The 22,868-nt window shown below is 44.4% G+C and overlaps 1 protein-coding gene across 1 annotated transcript in view; it reads right to left on the bottom strand.

Moving 5' to 3' along the window:
* The window catches only part of PEX3 (peroxisomal biogenesis factor 3), a 490,463-nt gene that overhangs the window by 78,897 nt on the left and 388,698 nt on the right, over positions 1-22,868 (bottom strand). Inside the window, exons 8-9 of the mRNA XM_078648999.1 lie at positions 22,015-22,186; positions 823-893 (exon numbers count right to left, since the gene is read on the bottom strand). Of these exons, the coding sequence (XP_078505125.1) occupies positions 823-893; positions 22,015-22,186 (243 nt within the window). The remainder of the gene's footprint in view (positions 1-822; positions 894-22,014; positions 22,187-22,868) is intronic.

The raw sequence follows: 22,868 nt of genomic DNA on the forward strand, positions 1-22,868 counted from the left end.
ATCCCTAGTTGAACAAGAGATATAAGAAGAAGAGAGACTGGTAGTCTAGGAGACCATTTGAAGAGTACACACTCTTGTAAGCAGAACTTAACAAGAGTAGGATATGAGAAACAACAATTTTTGTTTTGTTTGGAACGTGGAAGCTGCAGGAGGGATTACATATTTGTGGGCAGGAAATCTGGTTTTTAGTGGGACAAATTAAAAGCAGAATTTTTTTTTGTCATTTTTCAAGGAGATGTAAAAGCGTTTGGGTCCATATGTTTTTTTGCCAGGTCCGAGAGGAGGGGCTTCATGAGACATCTGGTATGTTTGGGACGCACCAGCTCTTTAGAGACCAGGGATTTTGAGGTGCAACGGACAGCTTCTGACAAAATGCGTTGGGGACACTTAGTGCTACTGACCCTTTATTTGCTCTATCTCGGTTGGCAAATTAGGTTATGTGGCGTATTGGGTGAACACGTTTAGTGCAAGATGGGCTAGAACAATATCTTTTTCAGGGCTGACTTCAAGTATTTCTGGAGACAAATTCAGAGTCCATATATCCATAATTTGAAGAGCCAGCTGGAAAGGTTGATGTCGCTAACAGTACACCCTTTTCAGGCAAACTAACCAGCACTTTGTGGGTTAATAAGCACTGACGCAATAAATATGAGAACAAGTAGCAAACTCATTAATTAAAGCAGATGTTGGTCACAGGGACAGTGTTTGTATCACAGGACTGTGGAATGTCCGTGTGGTGGATCAGTGGTAGGAATTTAAATGTGTAGCTGCACTCCCCACTGGATAGATTTGAGTATTGCATTTTGCAAGTGCTGGTCATACCTTTCCAACATGTCGCGGGTCTCATTTATCAGTTTTATTGTAGTAAAATCTTTTTCAGTTAGTCCACATGCCTATAAAACAAAAAGGTATGCCAGGTGATTAGCACATATTCACAATGCAAATAAATACTTTGTGGTTTCCACTGAGCTTGGGTGTTTCCAAGAGTAAATAAGTCACAACTTTATGATGCTTATGGACTGGGCACAGCTGGGAAAGACTGGGCAGTGCAGTAATGTTAACTACCAGCCTTAGAGCAAACCAACTGCTCTCAGAAATAAGAAAGCAATTACAATATAACAAACAATGTACATTATTTATGGGGACATAGATTTTACAATGTAGCCTTCTGAAAAAGTAAAGTAAAGTCCACATTTGTAAAGCGCACAATCACCCGTAAGGGTCTCTAGGCGCTGGGGGCCGTCGGGAAGATTAAGCGAGCTATTGCCCAGAGTCACATGGTGCTGGGCTAACCTGCCGCCGGAGCCGGGGATCGAACCGTGGTGCCCAGATTCCAGCGTCAGTCGCCCTGGCCGCGGCGCCACACCTCTCCCTCAAGTTCAGTTTTTACTGGTAACATGGTAAAAGCAGGTAAAAAAAAATACCAGGGAAAGAGGAGATTACATTTACACCACTCTTCCCAAATAGGTCTTATTTCTAGATTTTTGACCTAAACAAATAGCAGCACGACTGCATAGTACAATTGATTCACAAATACTTTTACATTTACATAGTGAACCAACATGAGTGGGTCTCCGGATCATGCTTTGCTAAAGTGTGTCCAAACACCACATGTCCCTAAAAGAAAAATATAAAGTGAGAAAGAACACGTTACTTACCTTTGGAATACATTTACACCACTCTTCCCAAATAGGTCTTATTTCTAGATTTTTGACCTAAACAAATAGCAGCGCGACTGCATAGTACAATTGATTCACAAATAATTTTACATTTACAAGATTGATTCCATGGATGATTGATGAAGGGCCTGGAGGCGTGGGGAACATGTGCTGCAAACCTATAAGAAACTAGCCACAACAGGAGACTTAAATAAAGAAGGTTAATCCGGCAACTGCAGAAAAACTAAAATAACTGACAGATAACCTTTAACTGTGCCCAGAGCAGAGTCCTGCTGGGCCAATGAAAGAGCAAATAGAAGAACGTTGGACAGAGATGCAGAAGGGAGAGGGGTGGGTGTTCGATGTTGTGGGAATCACACCATGCCACACTCTTATCCCAAAAGCAGGTGTATACCGACTTCGAAGAGGGACGTCTTGCTGCCAGAGTAACACAGACTTCAGGAGGAAGTTCGAAAGCTGTCAATTGTCGGCGTTTAATATCCATGCATGAAGGTGAAGGGTGCACTGGTTTGTGTGCAGAACCCTATTGCTGAAACAGAAGATCTTCTTGAAGGGGCAGCCTGATCGGAGGGCCGATGGTCCGGGTCAACAGATCGGGATGTCAGACTCTTTATTCCTAATCCAGAGTCACAAGTATAACTTGGCCCCGGTCGTTCTTGATCTTCTTGAGAATTCTGGGCAGGAGGGTGTACAGGAGCCCGAGCTCCACTTGAAACGGTAAACGTAATTGACTGAGAGTAGCCTTGGAAACTCCAGCGAGCTAAACTGCTGACTTTGAACTCTCGGAAGTGGCAAACAGATCTAATCAAGACTCTCCCCACTGTTGCAAGTCCTTGCACCATCTCTGAAGGGAGATGCCATTTGTGATCCACTAGACCTCTTCAACAGAGTTTGTCCAACCTGGTGTTCAGTGAACCAGCCAGGTGTTGAACCTCCAGGGAATTGCCACTGGATGCCCTTGAGGGTTGGAGGACAAACTAAAGGTGTTTGGAGGCTGTCACTGCTGAGCGTGGTGGACTGACTTGACCTATAGCTACCTTCCCCACATGGTTTATGGGACTCATGTCTTGTGGTGGTTAGAAGAGTATGGACTTGGTTAGAGACCCCTTCCAAATGTGGCAAGCAGACTGATGGTTACAAGGGGCCACAGACAAGCCCAAGGTCCTGGCCGTAGTTCTGCTGACCTTAAAGCACTCTAGCAAGGAGTCCACTTTCTCTCCACAGAGATGAGGGCCCTCAAAATGCATGTCCATAAGCAAGGTTTGGACATCCCCTGAAAAACCACTTGTTCTCAGCCAGACTTGGCATAGCAGGTCCAAAGATGAGGAAACCTCTCTACCCCGCGAGTTGGTCATCTCAAGTCCACATCGTATGGCGACCTCTCCTGTAAGCAATGCCTTGGAACAGTATGGCTCAGGCCTTGCCGAGACCATGGGTAGCACTTGTGCATTCAAATCCAGATCATATGGGAATATCAGCGCAAAAGGCACACAGTGTTCACTGGCAGCAGTACAAGGCTGGAGGAAGAGAATGTATGGTATACAGTCTTCGGATTCCTTATCCAGTGGAGTGGTAGGAAACTTGTCAGGGCTGACCCTAGAATTAAAGGCATGGACTACCAAGCTCTCTGGGGTGGGGTGCTGGGTAAGTAAACTAGGGTCCCAGGAGCAGGGCAATGGTGGCAGGCAATAGTACTATGCACAGGGCCCCTGTGCAGGGCTTGGACCAGGCCAGAGTAGGACGCCATTAAGAGGATCATTAAATGGGAGTATGGTTTCAGAGGGGTGACTCCCAGCTGAAGCCACTCTGTTAAAACGTTTGTCTTGACTGAACTCTGGGTAGCTGAAAGTCCAAGACCTCAGCTGCCCTATGCATCACCACAGTAAAAGATGCTCCCTCTTCCGACCCCACAGTAGGAGGAAAGACCACGCCAGTGTCAGGTGAGGAGTTTAGCCCACTGGCTTCCACCAGTTCCTCATACCAGTTGTCCACCTCATCTAAGGGATTCTGGTAATCATAAGGGTCCTCAGACCCTCCCGTTCATCTCCCTCTCCAGGCCCATCAAGAGTAAAAGCACTGGTGATAATAGGGAGAGATTGGTCCAGATTGGCATGGAAACCTGCGTCTGTGATGCCCATCAGGCTCCATGTCAGAGTCGGGGATGGAATCATCGGCGTTGGCACTGGAGTGGCCGCAGGGGAAGGTCTCTGTCTCACTGGCAGCTCTACTGTGGATCCAGCAAGGGATTCATGGGGCCCAACTGGAGCAGAGGGTGAACTCGAGAGCATGTTATCCAGTGGGGGCCCCTCCAAAACCTGTTGGTTCCAAAGGCGCTCCAGAGTGTCCAGCCGCACAAATAGGAGAACCATGGCCTCATAAAATTCTCTGAGCTGGGTGGGGTCACTCTGGCTCCTGGAAAGTCAGGGAAGCGTGGAGCAAACCGTGACTCAGGCTCTGCCGAAGCACAAGCCCTAGAGTGCTGATGCTCCTGCACCTCTTCCGATGGCTTCAAAAGGCACAGCGAAGTCAAAGACCTCTTCGACTTCTTGGCTTTTTAATGTTTGCGGGACATCCCTGACGACTTGGGAGTGCAATAAGGATTTCCAGGTGCAGCCCCGCAAACAAACCCGGAACATTCCGCGGGACCGGGCTCTTGAGTGTCACAGTGTTGTCCGATGTTGGTTGACAAGGAGCTTAAGGAATCGATACCCCAGCACCTTCGGATGCATGGTGTGGCGCTCCACACAGGTCTTGTACTTGTGGTCATCTCTAAGCATCACAAACACACCAAGTGGGGGTCGGTCATAGACAACTGACTGTGACAGTCACCACATGACTTAAAACCAGTCGGTTTCTTGGATGACATCCTCACACCAAAAGAGAAATCTATCAAAAAGAGTCGATAAAAAAAGGCAGTCGAAAAGTGACCAAGGGTAGCTGGATCCAGATCAGCGCTATCTGGCGTGGAAAGGAAATAACTGACATCAGTGCGCCGGGGTCACGCCAATATAGGCACCGCCTACGTCACTTTCACCACGAATGCAGCCGATTGACGCCACCTACTAGCGCGAGCAGGGAGATTAGAGAAAAACCTTCCAGATCCACCCGGACGTTTGGGGATTATTTTAAAGTGAGGATTCTGTCGTTAGAAGACTCTACCTTAAAAGCAATAATAAAATCTGATAACCAGTGAATAATTATTCAGGCTATTAAAAAGTATTAATATTTAAAGCCAGTACCCTTTTGAACTACCCTAAACCCTACTGGCACATTAGCAGTATGGTAACTAAACCGTGGCCAACTGACAGTAATGAGGGAAAGGAACTGGAGCATTACAGTCACAGGGCCAGAAGGGTAGGTAGTAGTCCATCCTAGTTTTCCAATCTCCTAACCCACTGATATTCTGGAAAGCCTCTTCCCCCCCCCCTGCCTGTTGTCAGCAAGGTGAGGGCAAGGCCAGACTGCTAATGACCTGCGCAGTAAGGGACAGGGTAATTAAGCTCCGACCCTTTCAAACAGATTGGCAGGCACACACTGCAACCTTCCTGGGCCACTGATTGAGAAGAGAGCTGGTTTCTTGGCCCAATGCCTGTCTAACCCCATCTTCTACCTCTGAGGCCCATTAACAGTGCTAAGTGGCAGGAAGGAGAGGCCCAACCAGAATGTCAATAATCCGGGAAGGGGCATAACTGCATAACACCACATCAGTGGAAGTACTGAGGTGAAGGGACATTCAAGTGGACGTCCAACACTTCACTTTATAGCTCAATTCTTTTAATTGGTATTTGAGGTGTACATAAACTCCCACATCCACCGACGAAAGGAGGAAAGTATTGGAAAATGGCAACCCAATAATCTCTTTCAATTAAGCAACTTCCAACTGCCATGCCCCTTTCCCCATCCATCAGTCACAGGTGGAGCTCTATAAATAACATTTGTACAAAGGGTTTTAGCATTCACAAATCCTCCAATTCGGTAAATAAGAGGGTTTGCGAGCACTAAGACCTTTTTTCGAATGTACTAAGCCCATTTAAATATTCTGAAAGTATTTCTGAATAGTTAAATGTGTTTAAGAAACCATACCACATCTGTATTTGGAAGGGGAATGTTTAGGGCGAGACAGATTCAGATTCCATATGGTATGTATTAATGTTATGAGACCGAAATCTGGTTCCAAAAAATTAATACTTTACAGACTAAGGAAGGTAAGCCATTTCAAAATGTGAATTGCCCTTTGTGAATGTTGAAAGAAAAAAAACTTTTTGGGTCGTAGGCAGTGTTCCAGGTAAATCACTACCTACCTAAAAAAACAAAAGGTTAGTGATTTAAAAAAAAATCTTTATCTTATCCAGTTTTCCTTTAAGAAAAACACTCTGGACTCCGGCTAAACTCTCCAGGATATCAGCTGAGAGATATTATTGTCCTAAGTGTAAGCTGTTGGCAGCTGATGACTTGCACATGTTTGTGGAGTGCCCTCAAATTACTAGTTACTAGAGACAGGTGTGTGGCTTTCTTGAAGAGGTTTTACTAACATCTATTACCTGCTGCCCCAGACTGATCTTCTTTTGTCTCCCTCAAGGGTACTCGATGAATAATCCAGCTACACAAATTCTTTTCTATGTGATTGTCATCGCTAGGAGGGAAATATGCAGAGAGTGGAAGTCGGAAGCCCCCCAAAATTCACAGAGTGCCTGAGGAATATCATGATGATCAGTCAGTCAGACATGGCGTGTGGTGGAGAGAGTGCCATTAAGGTGTGGTCAGCGTTAAAAGTTTGGGCCGAAAAATAACTGAAGTCCAACGATTATGCCAGAGGTTTATGGTCTGGTCCTCCCGGGTAACGTGGCGATTGGGAGTTGGACAAGGAAACAGCCTACCTCTGGGTGAACTCTGTATGCTCCGCACACTCCTTAGGGGCGGAATCCAAGAAGACTTAGTGTGCAAGTGGCTCGAATTGATCCCACTTAGAGTTTATATTTTCTGGTGGCATGTATGAGGACAAAAAAAAAAGAAAAACACTCTGCATAAAGCTGTATAAAAAAGATTACTTTATTTAAAAGCAATCACAGACATGGTGGGCTGCTGACCACAATAAGCTACCATCCCTGTTATGGTAATAAATCAAAATGAGTTGGAATTTCCAACCTACCTCATTAATATGCATGAGTTTGATCAGATTCCAATCCACGATTCGGATTTTTAAAAACAGACTTATTAGTACCTATGTCAGTTCTTAAACATCTTTACTGGCACAAACTGCAATCCGTATTTAAGGACCATATATTAGTGCATATGACCCTGTATTTCTGCTATATCAGTTGGGCTGTTGCATGTTCAGCACTAATTGTCCTGACCATCATCCTCTCCTATTAAGGGTAGCTGTGGGTTCTGAGGCAGAATAATCAGAGGTATTCTTATTCATCCGGGGCAAGAGAGTTCTTTACATTGTTGACAGGTAATAAAAGAACTGCCTGAATAAGTATAGCAGTCCCGCCTTATTGCTAAAAAAAACATGGATATTTTTCCAAACCCAGGAATTGCCCACTGCATATATCTGAAACTTTGGTTTTGCTTCACAATATAACCTGTTTCCCTACCTCAAAACGACACTAGGGACATATTTTTCCCCTTAAGCGAGTAAATTAGGAAATTCTGTTTGGCAGGCCTAGACGATCATATGCTCAGAATTTGGTGTTAATCATTGAGACTTTAGTATCTAGAATGCTCGCCCGGAAAGTTTGGAGTTTGACAGTGCCACAGAATTTGCTTAGAAGGGATATTTTCCCAATGCACATCTGACCTACATGATGATACTGGTACAGCACTAGTGTGGCCAATGCTTCTCTAGGTGTACAGATATGGGCTGTAGGGCATTTTCTAATTAATATGGCATCCCACTCCTCTTCTGGGTACTCAGAACCCAACTCCTGCTATAACCTTTCAAGATCAGGTAGTTTACTGGCTTTAGAGATTATTTAATAGTATTTTGTAGATTTCTGAGACTGTTTTTTCCCCCCCACCCTTTTTAGGTCTCAGCTAGACAGCGCATGCGCTGTCTCGAAGAGATATCGTGTATGCTCCAGCCTGCCCATAGGCTCCCCATTTGCTGTCTCCATAGTCGCTCTCATGTTCTTTCTCCCCATTTTTCCATGGCATGCATTTGTAATGACTCTTCCTGTGCCTCTGTTTAGCCCTCTACAGTGCACTATCCCTCCACTGCTTCCATTTTAGGATCGGTTTCAAGAACTACTTTTTTCTTTGTTAAAGCGCACTTAACATGAGAGCTCACGTTTTCACTCGCTACTCCAAGATCCTCTGTAAACAGGCCTGTAAATCTTGTTCTTATCTCAACACATTTTCTGTGCATTCAAAGACCGAGGTCAAATGCCAGAAGCTGTTTTCCGAGGGTCGGTTCAGCTATTTTATACAAAATTGGTGTACGTCAACACTCAGGTCCGGCATCGGTATGATATACTTGTAATTTTGCGAGCCTGTGATTGACTTTCAAAACATGTGGCTAAATCATACTTCTCTTACTTCAATTTAACCCCTCCCATGCTGGTGACGAACCCCAGCCGTCACGCCCCACGGTGGGCGTGTGCTGATGACGGCTGGGGTTCGTCACGGCCCCGCCCTGTTCGTTTGTTTACCGCACAGGGGAAAAATCGCGGCCGCAGCGAAGGGGTTAAAGACTTTATTTGGGTGCATGTTTACAAACAAAATCAAGAAATGCAAAGCCTTTGTTTAACTGTATGCTGTAAAAGCAATTCACAAGCATTCATAATTAAATGTAATGTTGCACCGGCAAATACAAATTAAATACTTTCAACATTTTGCGTTTATTTAGATTTGCTGGTGCAAAATTTCTTTTAATTTTGAGTGCATGTGATTTAATTGCAAAACATTCTCTTAAAAGAAGGCTTTTAACCGCATGATTTTCTTTCGAAATACAGACCGAAATAAACTCTTTCTATTGCAGTGATAGGAGTGCAATTCAAGTGTGTGTTTTCAGCACAATCACAATTAAAAATGTTTCACCAGCAAATCAGGGTAGAAATAAATGCAGTGGTTTGCCAGTGCAACATCACTTTTAATATTATTCAAAATACTCAGTTTCACGCTATTCTGGCCTGGCTCCTCTAGGGTGGTGGCGTGAGTAGCACTGAAGACTTGCTTTCAATCCACATACTGTGGTGGTGTCGCCACCCCGGATGTTCAGGCATACCAAGCAGCTGCGCACCTTCTTCTTAATGATTGGTGGTATGGTGATCGGGGAGACCCAGCATATGCAGTCGAGCGTTGGCTGTTAGGCGATAATACACTAAACGTGGTCCTTTATTCTGTATCAACACTTCGGGAGCTGCCGCCCGCAACCAAATCGGTCTTCATGATCTGGAAACGTGCACTTCGTACAATGAGCTTGGTGGGTGAAACTTACAAGAGAAACTCCTCTGTGTCGAAATGGAGAGCTACCACAGTTGGCACAGTGGTCTGTCTATCAGGGTTGGGAGGCAATCAGAATAGACACAGTGGGTGCAGTTATGCATTGGCAGAACCTAACGTCCTTCCAAGAGGGAAACATCCTTTACAACGCAACTTTTACCACGCTGTGCCTTTACGACGCAACTATTACAACGCATGTCATTACAACGCATTGCGCTGGGGGGCGCTCTAGGATAGGGAATAGATTTAATTTACTATCCAACACCTTCCCTACTATCCACGGGGACTGGAGTTGGAATAGTAAATTAAACTATTCACTATCCAGCACCCCTAAGCGCTATGCGTTGTAACAGCATGCGTTTTAAAAACTGTGTTGTAAAGGCATGCGTGGTAAAAGCATGCGTTGTAATGTCATACATCCTTCCAAGAACTCCAGACAGAATACTCTATGCCCCGTTCACAATTCTATAGCTATCTCCAATTTAGACATGCCATCTCCATGTATTTATTTAACAACAAGGGGTGGTGATGGACAGTTTCTGAATTAAGCAGAATACTCTCACCCAGTCAAGAGATCAGGGCTAGATCCAACACCGTTTTTTAGCTCACTGCACCATCCCAGTTCAGAACCTGGCTATATGCAAATTAGTCTGTTCCTGTCCCAGTGCATGATGGGAACAGGGCAAACCAAACTACCAAGCCAATTCTTACACTGGGAAGGAAACAAGCTTCCGGGGACCGGTTTCTGGCATTTCAGCCGTCGTCGGCCCGGCTTGCTTGAATCCTGATGGTGCAATGAGCAAGGGACTCACATCTGAGTATACCCTTCCACGCTTAGGGTGGACAAAATATTTAACAACAAGGGGTGGTCCCTTGCTCACTGCTCCATCAGGATTCAAGCAAGCCGGGCCGACGACGGCTGAAATGCCAGAAACCGGTCCCCGGAAGCTTGTCTCCTTTTTGGTGAAGAATTGGCTTGGTAGTTTGGTCTGCCCTGTTCCCATGATGCACTGGGCCAGGGACAGACTAATTTGCATATAGCCAGGTTCTGAGCTGGGATGGGGCAGTGAGCTAAATAACGGTGATGGATCAGGCCCTGATCTTTGGACTGGGTAAGAGTGGTCTGCTTAATTCAGACACTCTGTTCATCACCACCCCCTTTTCTGAATCGTTTTTGGCCACTATAGGTGTGGCAGGGTATACTCAGACATGAGTCCCTTGCTCACTGCTCCATCAGGATTCAAGCAAGCCGGGCCGACGACGGCTGAAATGCCAGAAACCGGTCCCCGGAAGCTTGTCTCCTTTCTGGTGAAGAATTGGCTTGGTAGTTTGGTCTGCCCTGTTCCCATGATGCACTGGGCCAGGGACAGACTAATTTGCATATAGCCAGGTTCTGAGCTGGGATGGGGCAGTGAGCTAAATAACGGTGATGGATCAGGCCCTGATCTTTGGACTGGGTAAGAGTGGTCTGCTTAATTCAGACACTCTGTTCATCACCACCCCCTTTTCTGAATCATCTCCATGTATTTAGCATAACAAGCAGACAGACCCAAGTTTAACCTTGTAGAGGCGAAGGTCTTTATAGGTGAGTTGGGAGATCATAAAATCCCCAAAATCTACTGCACACTCTTTAACAATACACCTACAACACTACACAAAACTAGAGATACGTGGCAGGACCTGGGTGGGGGCATTGTAGTCCCCGCGCAGTGCGGCGATTGCGGCCCGCCTGCGACTCATCCAATTCAACTATTTACATCGGGCCTACCAAACTAGACACAGACTGTGGCGCGCCTTCCTGATCACATCCCGCACTGCTTGCGATGTGGGACAGCGAAAGGTACCTTTATACATACGGTGTGGCAGTGTACAAAACTGTTGAGGTTTTAGAGAGGGGTGACCACATGCTTGTCAGAGGTTCTGGGGTGGGATATCCCACTTTCTCCATGACTGGTTATGTTGCATATCACTGAGGCCTGGGCGGCAAAAGATACAAATGTCACTGGGTATTCCTTGGCCGCACCTAGGCAAAGAGATATCCCCAGGGTGTGGAAAGATGAATGCCCGCCGTCAGTGGCGATGTGGAAGAAGGGCTGAGACTTCACCAAGGGCGTGGAAATCCCTGTCTTTGAGGCGAGAGGGTGCCCCCAGAAACATTTTAAAATTTGGAAAAGGTGGGCGGATTACAGAGGGTTGTATTTGGAACATGCTCCCCCCCCGTTTCTACTATTGAAGAACAGTTGAAATTACTGTACTGAGCAAGGACTCAAACACTACAGATATTAGCTATTGTTATGAATGGGTTGGACGTATATAAGATTTATTTGCTTCTCCTGCAGACATAGTGTGGCACTATTGTTGGTTTCTATAAAAAGTTATTTAGCAAGTTGTTTAATCTATAAAAGATGCTGTAGTATCATTGGAAATGTTGATATCACTACCTGTGAAAATGTTTACCTATCACTGGTGTCCCTCGAGGCACCAGACTTGTACCGGCTGTCAACAATAAAAATACATTGTGAAAAAAAATACTCGCTTTAAAAAGTCTTTAAATTGCTTTCAGGTGTCAGACATGCACTCACATAAAGCCTTTACATCTCCCATTGACGTATCATTTTATCAATCCTGTGTGCTCGATTGTCAATTGTCACATCAATCAAATTAAAGGCGGACCATTGCATGGAAAGAACAATTAATACGTTATATTTACCAACATACATTTTCTTTACCTTTTATAAATCTCTTCCATGTAATGGAACAAGAAATATGTAGTGGATACAAACATACTCAGTAGGAATATATAAATGTTTCCATGCAGGTAGATAACAATAACAAAGCTTACATTATGCCAACTAATGTAAATAACATTATTACGAGATGCTATTTGTAAGAAGAGAACTACAGGGGAGATGCTGCTTCTCTGTGTCAATGTGTGTCTGCTGCGCTGAATTCAGTGCTCCGGCCCCCGGAGGGACGAGGGCACATTACATGCTCCGCCGGTGACCAGCGAGGAGGGCAGGCCTCACCTGATGTGCCATTAGCATTGACAACGCCTATAGACATTAACACTGTCAGCACCTATAGCTCTCAGATTGCAAAGACCTATTGGCTTTGACAATGCTTGTTTTGTATGTATGAGAAAAAAGGAGGGGTTTGGCCCTGTGGGAAAGAGGGTAGGTAGGGCCTATTGTAATGCCAAGAAAAAGGGGATTTACCTATGCCTCTTGTGAGCACAATTGTGCAAACGTTAATGTACAACAGAGAGAAAACCACATCAATTAGTTAACTCTGACATTTAATTTATGTCATTTGCTTTTAAACTTTTGTAAATTTTGATTATTTTTAGAAAACAAGGAAAGATACATAGTCAACTAAACACTGAGCAAACATCAGTTTTGCCAGGGAAAAGCAAGGAAAACAATGTATACAATCAATGAATTGAAACAAGTGAAATAGTGCAAACAAATTATCAGTGATAAGCAGTTATTTACAAAGCAGTGAGGGTAACAGTATCATAAAGTCATATCAAATAATATACGTAAAGAGGTTAAGTCTTATTCATTAACAACCCAGATTCCTGTCGCTATGTGGTCACCAAGAGAACATTTTATGTGAGCGCAGGAGTGGGAGTCCAAAACTCAATTTGGACCAAAACAATGACTTGTTGCCAAAAATGACTTTTTGCCGACGCGTTTCGAATCCCAATGTACAAATCATCGGATTCTCATCAGGGCGTGGAAATGTATCCGCCGATACTGTTTAGAGAAAAGAAAGGGGGAGCGAGTTTAGGAGGCTGAGCCTTACATAAATAGTGTAGAAAGCTTTATCCCAATGAATGCACCCGAGGGTGCAACATACCTCATGCGACCAGTGGTTTTTGGTCACTCAGTCATTTTTATAAAAATAGTCATCAAGCACCGTGGATGTCAACCTGCAAGGGAGCAACGTAGCTGTAATCAGTAAATGAAATGTAGCCGAGGGCTTGCACAACTCCAAGAAAATGGATTGTATTTAAACAGTAATTACCTTCGAATCTGATGCGTTCAGGACTCGAGGTGAAAGGGGAATGCAGGTTGCAGGCATTGGGATAAAGCTTTCTACACTATTTATGTAAGGCTCAGCCTCCTAAACTCGCTCCCCCTTTCTTTTCTCTAAACAGTATCGGCGGATACATTTCCACGCCCTGATGAGAATCCGATGATTTGTACATTGGGATTCAAAACGCGTCGGCAAAAAGTCATTTTTGGCAACAAGTCATTGTTTTGGTCCAAATTGAGTTTTGGACTCCCACTCCTGCGCTCACATAAAATGTTCTCTTGGTGACCACATAGCGACAGGAATCTGGGTTGTTAATGAATAAGACTTAACCTCTTTACGTATATTATTTGATATGACTTTATGATACTGTTACCCTCACTGCTTTGTAAATAACTGCTTATCACTGATAATTTGTTTGCACTATTTCACTTGTTTCAATTCATTGATTGTATACATTGTTTTCCTTGCTTTTCCCTGGCAAAACTGATGTTTGCTCAATGTTTAGTTGACTATGTATCTTTCCTTGTTTTCTAAAAATAATCAAAATTTACAAAAGTTTAAAAGCAAATGACATAAATTAAATGTCAGAGTTAACTAATTGATGTGGTTTTCTCTCTGTTGTACATTAACGTTTGCACAATTGTGCTCACAAGAGGCATATGTAAATCCCCTTTTTCTTGGCATGTTTTGTATGTAGCCAGCAGTTAAAAAACTGCAACATGTCTATCTTGACTAGAGAAGTTTAGCACCCAATGCCTTACTTCAGAGTATTTATTGTTCTCGGTGTCCAGGGTGCAAACTCTTTAGTGTTTCAAAAGATGTAATTCCCTCTTCCTTGAATAGACCTTCCCCCCTACCAGTGCCTCTCATTCTCCATTCAGCGTATGAGTCTTCAACCACTCCTGGAGTGAACTTGCGCCGCCTACGACTGGCATAAAAGGATAGGGGAACTTGGACAGGTTAATATTTTTGGTCCGTTTGTCCCATATCGTTAGGATTGCTAGCATTGTCCCAATGATTGCGGACAAGTAGGGGCGCCAGCTTCAGCAAAGGTTTTTCCATACTGGAGTCCCCACCAAAATGTGTGAAGCGCCACTGCTTTTCTGATTCGGACTTTCCTCATTCAACCAACCATCGCAGTTGTGTACTTAAGGAAGACCCAGGCCTCCCTTCTTTGGTAAAAGGTAAAACTGGGCACCGAACTCTGCTCCACAGGAGGAGTTTGCAGAATTTTGCATATTCCGTGTTCTGCAGAGAACATGAAGTTCCTGCAAAACGTCCGACTGCGCAGCAGGGCAGAGTTCAGCCCCAGAACCTCCCGCACCCGCAATATATTTTTTTTTAAATAAAATGTAAAATTAAAGTAAAATAGAAGCACACTTTGCCTATCGGGGCGTCAAGGGCTGCCTTCCTCCTCCTCGCCATAAGCCCCTACATCAGACCTACGTAATGGAAAAACTGCGAATGCGCAGTCCTACCATAACCTACGGGATTACGGCGAGGAGGGCAGCCTGGGACGCCGCTATAAGGTAAGTGCTGTTTTATTTTACTTTAATTTAAAATTTTATTTAAAAAATATTTATTGCGGGGGTGGGAGGTGTGCAGAGATTTTGGCCAACTCCGTAGAACTCCGCATAGAGCAACTCTGCCTGCTACGCCCGGGCTTAGGGACCAAGGCACGTCTGGCTGTTCTTGGCTTCTTAGTGGTTCAAACAAAACATGTTTACAGTCTTTTAGTCTAGAGCAGTGTGAGAAACCGAAAGCAGATGTGTCTGGAAGAATGTTAGGTAAAGTGGTCATTTTGACTGAGAGCCACGATATCCATCCATTGAGCTACGACTGCATTGTGTCATTTAAAAGCAGTGAGTAGTTTCTTAAAATCACAAAGAAAGCAATACGTTCAAGTTTACAAATCAGTATCGTAACTTGAATCAAGCAACCATCTGGAGAGCAACTTAAAGTCCCAATTATTAACCAGATGAATGAACTGGAAAAGAGTAACCGCGTATACACCCTTCACTGGAATCCAGGAGTCCACCATGTATAAAGGGTATTGGTATAACTGGCCATAAGAATATAAGCATCCACTAAACTATGACAACAAGAAAAGAATAAACTACCACCAGAAACAATCAACCCGACCAATACGGCAAGCTGATATTCCTCGGTACAAAATCAATCTTTCATAAAAGACCCCAAATAACCTCAAAAGTATGCAGTTTATTGTTACATTTTCAAATCCGTCTTTCAAATGTCGCCATGTTTTAATTGAAACGTCGGGATTGTGCCGGTTTTAGCGCGGGGATGCCTTCGGGTAAACTAACCAGGAGCTTTAGAAATGCTGTTTCAATACAATTCAATTCAATTCCAGTGATGCAGTATTTCAAGTTTACAATGCCTAATGCAGTGGACGGCCCTCGGTATGCATGCGCCATGAGAGTAGGCCACTGTGTGGCGCCCTGCAGTAATGCCACACGGGAGGTTAGCGTTCTGTGGCATTCAAATAATCCCATATTGGACGCGATAAACTGCTGAGTACTCTGTATTTCCACAGAATATGAAAAATGTCACCGACTTCTCCACACTTAAAGCAACGTGAATCAATACAAAGTTTGGCCTTGTATAGTTTTGCTGGTGACCAGTGCCAGCCATGAGGTATTTTGAAGAAGGTATATATCAGTCGAGCTTTCCTGAGCCTCTAATTGTAGTCAGATAAAATTATGTCCCATTTGCCCTCTTGAAATTTCGCGTGTAGCTGTGCCTTCCACCACCTTCGCAGAGAAGTGGATGCGTCCATGGAGAATCAGTGATTAATCAGCATGGTGTATAACCACAATATGACCCCCTCCAACCCAAAATCGTTCCAAGTATACATGTAGAGGGGGATGGGAAACTCTCTAACACAGTTGGTGTCCCCCTACTCCCCATGCTTGCCGGACAGGGCGTGTGTAGTTGAATGTGCCTCAATATTTGTATATTGGGGATACCATTTTCCCATTGTAAATCTGAGAATGGCTTCAGGGTGCTGTGAGCGAGGATGCCATCAATATATCTTATCTTGTGCGCTTTTCAGAGGGACCAGTTAATCTCTTCCCCACCAATCGTAATGTTGGCGTTGCACCTTAACAGTGCTTTGGAGTGAAGATGACCGGAGGCTCTCAGAAGTCTATGAGCCTTCTTCCATGCGTGTTGAGAAGTATGCTAGGATAGGGTTGTCGAATGGAGTGAGTTGAAGTGTAGTAGATGGCGGGGCCTTCCCCAGTGTTCAAGATGCTTCATTCGATTATAACCCATTGGGGCGTGGCTCCATGAGTGGTCAACATATATATTGGAATGCACAAATTGCTGAGCCAGTCAGTAACTTTCCAAAAGAGACGGGTGAAGGCCCCCGCTTCTCGGTATCCGCATATATTTGAGCCCCTATAGTCTCAATTTGTCTCTTCCTCATATGAATTGAGAGATGCTGCATGTTAAATCTCTAAAAATGGACTAGGGTACAAGGAGGGGCAATATACCGAAAACATAGTGGAACTTAGGTATGATGCTTACTTTGATAAAATGGACCCTCCACCATAGAGATAAACTCAGGTGGGCCCATTTATGAAATCCTGTTTCATTCTGTGAATGACTAGTGAGGTATTATCACGAACCATACCTTGCAACCCCTGATTAGCCCCGGATTAACATAGATCCATAGACATTTTGATTTTATACATGCCCATTTAAAAGGCAGACCTCACAGGGATGCCTTTCACAGTTGTCAGGGTTAAGGCCAGGGCGCTGCATTTGGACCAGTTTATTTTATAGCCCTAGAACTTTGAAAAATATGTTGAGCTTTGTCACCAGGACAGAGGATAACTCCGAAGGATGGGACAGAGTCAAAAGGATATTATCCATATAGTACAAAGCCTTAATCTTCCCAGCTGTCGTTGGTATACCCCTAATGCTATAAATGTCTTGACTGGCAGTCACCAATGGGTCCAGGGCTGCTAGGAACAGTAGAGGGAATAAGGGGGATCTTGGGTTCCTCGCTGTATCTGAAAGTGCAAGGAGGTAAAGCTGCCACAGCTGACCGATGCAGTGAGGTTATGGTATATTCCTTTTGTCACTAGAATGCTTTGACCGAAGCAATCTGCTCCATCGTCCAAAATAAGTAGCCCCATTCCACTCGATTGAAAGATTTTTCGGTATCTAGGGAGAGAGGGTCTCCCCTGTCATGGTAGTCTTTTACCTTCCAGAGTTTCTGTGACAGAGTATGAAGATGTGATCACTCAGAAAGTAGTCTGTCATGTGCCCCTTTTCATGGGCCTCGTAACATATTGACACTAGGCTGGGGAAGGTCAGGGTTTTGGTGACCTTATAACATCCCACCAGGAAGCCGCTTCTGCAGGTGCCTTACTGGTAGCCATTCCATCAATTGCTTTTGAGACTTCTATAATAACATGACCTTCTAAAATGTCAGATTGATCTTGGATAATTCTGGCCAGTTGTAGGTGCTCAAATTAGTCTGGCTCATCGGTCAGACCTACACAGGTGTTGTAGTACTTTTGAAATTCTGCTGTTATTTCGGTCCGCAGTGTCAGAAGGTCGCCTCTAGAGCTCCACAGGGCAAGGATAGTTCCAGATCAGTCTAGTTGGCAGAGTTCTAAGACCAGTAGGCAGCCTGCTCTCTCTCCCCTTTCATGATTTCTTTGGCGAATACAGAAAATATATTTTTCCGCTTACAATAGTAAAACGCGTTTAATCTGAGCTTATCAGTCAGGAGTTCCCTTAGCATCTCTTGTGAGGTCAATTGAGAGGATTCGTATTTTGGCCTAAGCAGAGTTTCGGATCAGCATGCCTCTCACAGTGGTCGTTACTGCTCCTCAGAGGGTTTGTGCCGACATGACTGTGTTTTTCATATCCTTGAAAAACTTTTCTACATGCAACTATGAATGTGAAATGTGATATGGATCTTTTTCATTACATAGAATTTGTCGCCATTGACTTTGCAGGTGTTTAAGTAGGTCAAGGTCTAAGCGGATATCAAATAGGTCATGGGTTGATATACTGCACAGAGTATGGAGCCACTGGTCAGTTGTTGGAGGAGGGTGGATGAGGTTAATAAATAGTCAATCCTTGTTTGAATACTTTGTGACCAAGATGTGGAGGTATAGTCCCTCTTTCATAGGTGCAGCAGCCACCAAAGTTCTTGTAATGAGTTACCATAAACAATGTCCAGGAGGGCGCACCTATCCCTGTTGCTACAGAGATCTGCCTTTCCTGATCTACCTAGGATAGATTCAATTGTTAAATTCCAATACAGCTCCCCATGACAACTCTGTTGGAGCCAAAAGACGTTAAGTAGCCTTTTGATATTGCTGAGAAAGGTGGATTTAGCATCAAGTGAGGCGTACACAGACCCTCCACTATTGTATGCAGCTTGTATTTGGAGTTGCACCAAAATATAACTCCTGTCTTTTGGTGCCAAGTTATGAAGTAGGAGAGATTTTTATGCAAATAAATAGTCACCCCTCATTGCCAGGGGTGTGGCATCTTCCCCTTTGGACCGTGTTTCTTTGGTGTGACACTAGCATCTATGATTCTATTCTCACGGTTTCTTAAGTTTTTCACTCCCGGGGGGGGGGGGGGGGGGGGTTAGATAGGTCTCTTGGAAAAGCGCTATCTCAGGTTTGTTATGGCCAAGACCGCAACATATTTTTTTCCATCGAATAAAATGCATCAGTCCGTTGACATTGAGGGGTATTACATTTAAAGAGTTCCGTATCTGTGTTTGCATGAAGGCACATTTTGGAGCGGTGATCATCGTGCCTGGGTAGTGGCTGACAGACTGTGAGGGATAAGGGGGTCAAGAATGTTGGTAGGGTTGAATATTAGGTAACAGACGTGTTTAGTGGTTACAAGGGAGCACCAGGTGGCAGTGGATAACAATTGAAGTTTGTCTCTAGTCGGTAAGTCGTTAAGCAAGTGTGGGGAAGCCGCCAACAAGTACTACAGGGGTATTACGGGACTGTGTGATTCAAAGGTTCAACAATCAGCGCAGGGAGCGCTTTATAACTGGATTCAGTTGCCTTTGTACTGGAGGTAAGAGGTGGTGCTGCTACCTATGGGAACAGGGTCATACAACCCATCTGCCAGTCGCCAGACTACAGGGTCTAAGAGGAAGTGAGAATAGGGTGTGGAGGGTACTATTAATCTTCTTGAGTGTAAGGGTCATGTGATCACATCGGTAGTAGAATCATGAGAAGTCTTCACTATTATTTATGAATTCTACCCATGGTTAAATCCCCTGAACTTAAACCCCTGAACTTAAACCACCTAGCCCTTCGGGCGGGTCTGTAAAGGAAAGGAGGTTAGTGATTATACATTACGAAAGCACAGTTTCTGTCACACAGATGCTTTTAAGTTGGGTCTTAAGTGTGAGCTAGACTTGTCTCGCCTCAGAAGGTTTCCATGATTGCTGCTTGCCACCTTGATACCATTTCTGTCACTGATTCTCAGTACCGATGTTCCTCTAGATATGACAGGCCATCTTGTGCTGAGTTCCCATGCTGATTGCCCAGTACTGTGTCTTTTTCCCCTGCAATGTCAATCGGGGTGTCATCCAGCTAGTCCATAAAAAGAGTCCAGTTCACCTGGTCCATGGTACTCCGTCATGCGGTATTGGCACAATGAGATTATGATGGCAGAGCGTAGCATGCCAAATTTAACATCTCTCTTTCGCAGTCTGGGAAACAAAGCAAGAAATTGCTTCCTTCTAACATTTGTAAGTATCAAGAAGTGTCCAGTCACAATAACTTAGTTGTTTTCGTAATGATATGGACCATATATTTTCAGTTCTGGAAGAATTTGTCTAGCATGTTGATGCCATATACAACAGACCAGAATATGGTGTGGGTGTGTGCCTCGAGCAGTAGTGGGCAATCTGATTGTATGCTCTATGGAACTCCACGTTCAGAGTGAATGTAGTTCTCACTAAAGTTGGGAACAAGGCACCTAAAAAAGCAAACATCTCTTTCTTAACCTGCTCTGGTACGCAAGGATCCTCATATTGCACCTCCGGCTTCAGTCCTACAGCTCAATAGTTTTCTGGTCTAGATGCCACATTGCCTGTCCCCAATCTGGGGTTTGGTCCAGCTGTGTTTCTACTTCTGAGATCTGTTGTTGCGAACTGCGTAAGAACTTGGTGACCCATGCATTTTAGCACGTGTCGTGTCCAATGCTGTGTTTACAGTGGCATTGGAGTATTTTTTGTCCGCCAGCTCTTTCAGAAGCATAGCCAGAGTAAGACCGGTATTTCTGGGATAGCTGCCAAGGCCGGCGGTGCAGGTTTCCTTTGTTGGCGCTAGAGACACAGCTTCGAAGAATGAGAGTTGCACTTCATCTTTTCTTTTTGACACATGCCAGTGTGGGAGAGTTTGATATCGATGTAGCAAGTTCACAAGAGGAGATGAGCAAAGATATCACACATCAAAAGGGAAGAAGGTGAGTAAAGAGGGTTAAAACGTTTCCCGGTATACATATTGGTATCTATTTACAAAGACTCCAGGAGCGGAAAATCTGCATAGACAGGCTATATATTAGAGGAAACTTAGCATGTCTACTGTAGTGGTAAAGTTATAAGGTTAATGTCTGTGCAATAAGAACATAACCAAGCCTTCAGTTATCCCCATCCAGCGCAGGAGAGAAACCCAGACCCAAGATGACGCCGATGTGGACAGTCCTATTTTTTATGGCGATGTTTTCACAAGTGCATTGGCCAGGTACCGGAGGTCTATTTTCTTTAATTCACCCACCCTCGCTTTTGGCAGGTACCTTGGTTTCCCACTACTCACTATTGTATCAAGTGACTCCGCTGAGGGAGGCGTTACGGGATGCATGGACGGGTGCTCGCTGTGGGACAGGGTCCCTCCCTCCTGGTATGTGACTGCTTTCCGATTGCCGGGAGACAAGGGAAGGAATTGTGGTTTGTGGATGGTGCTAAGACTGATGTTGGAAGAGCGGAATGTTGCAGCGTGGAGAGGGTGATTATAGTCGCTTCCCCAGTGTGACTTCTGCATTCCTCTTGGTCTCTGCAGTTTATCCCTTTCCTCCAAATGTCATTGGCTGTTCAGGAGGGTGATGAATAGGGCTGGTCCTCGCTGGAGCCCTATATTGTGTGGGGTGAGCTTCCTCCCCCCCCAATACTTGTCAATGCCAAGCACTGCATTCATAGCCTGTGATATTAGAGTGGCATGTGTATTCTCAGTTATATCAGGGACTCGGTGGAGCAATGGAAAATAATTTAAACCCGTAAGAATCGGATATGGGCCATAGGATCAAGATGGCTGTGAGCAATAATTCACCTCACAACTTATTAAACAAAAAACACTATCAAAAACTCAAAACAAAAAAGAGCATGAATCCATCATCTTTTCTTTTTACAACAATTTCAGCATATTAAAGGAAGGTATTGTTGACCGGAGAGAAAAAATGGATGCAGCTCAAAACATCAAGACAATTATGGTAAAATAATTATCTTCACTCCCGCTGTCCTCACTCAACCTAAACTCTCATACAATAGTTTCAATATTAAATGTATGTGTGAACATTTGTTCGATATTGAGACAGTGGAAGTTGAACTGGAGTTGATACCGAATGAGGAAGGCAGGGGGCTGACTAACGTTAAGATTCTGCTTTACCTCCTACACTTGCCATCATATAAAAGGTGTGAATGAGTGAACTGCACTTTACATAACATGGTACGGTATGTGCACAATGTCACCAATTACATGCAGAGTAATAAGACATTAATCTAGGTATTAGTCTTCTTTCATTCACTGAATCTATCTTGAGGAACGACTAAAAGCATTACCTGAGATGTCAAAGGGTTCTCTTCATCAGCCAACATGTAAGGGCACAGTGGTGACCTGGATTCAGCTTGATCGCAGAGCAATGAGTAATCTTTTCTCTCTTCCACCAGGCTTCTAATATCTTTCAGTTTCTCCTCCAAATCAAAAAGTGACAATGTTTGCTTGAGAGACGAACTACCAAAGTTTGAAAGAGAAAGCAACAAAAATATAATTCAGACTGTAGTAGCAACACTAATCAAAAGAGGAGAGAAACACACACAAATGATAACGAGTTACTTACCTTCGGTAACGATGTATCTGGTACAGAAGGTTGTCTAGCCACAGAATCCTTAACTTAGAATATCCCCAGGCATGAGACTGGATCCGGAAATCTTTTGCAGCAGCACCTCTGAGCGACAGGGGACGACGCCACACGACCCCGCCCTGACGTCGTCCTTGTACGTGATGTCAGCGAGGTCATATGTTACTCCCGGGGCGCTGACGTCAATTTTCTTCGGAGAAACTTTTCCGCGGCACAATTGCGGAGCCACCAACTAAAAACTGTGAAAGTATGGGAACAGTGTGCTAGGAATGAACATTCCGTGAGTAAAGAAAGGGGACGGTGGCAACACCATCCTAAAGACAAAATAGACACCGCCTACACATATAAGTGGAGACTGTGATGAAGAGCCCCGCATGTTAAGTGGGGCCCCCTCCCCGAGAGCAACAAGGGAAGAACATACAACAGACAGAAATAGACTGATGGTGTCATGTGGAACTGTGCCATCCAGTAAGGACGGAACACAGAAAGAACAGTCCACTGTAGGAAAGAATGAAAAGACTGGCCTTTCCCCTCTAAAAACAGAGGAAGGAAACA

Source organism: Lissotriton helveticus, chromosome 6 (assembly GCF_964261635.1).
Source record: "Lissotriton helveticus chromosome 6, aLisHel1.1, whole genome shotgun sequence".
Taxonomy (NCBI): Eukaryota; Metazoa; Chordata; class Amphibia; order Caudata; family Salamandridae; genus Lissotriton; species Lissotriton helveticus.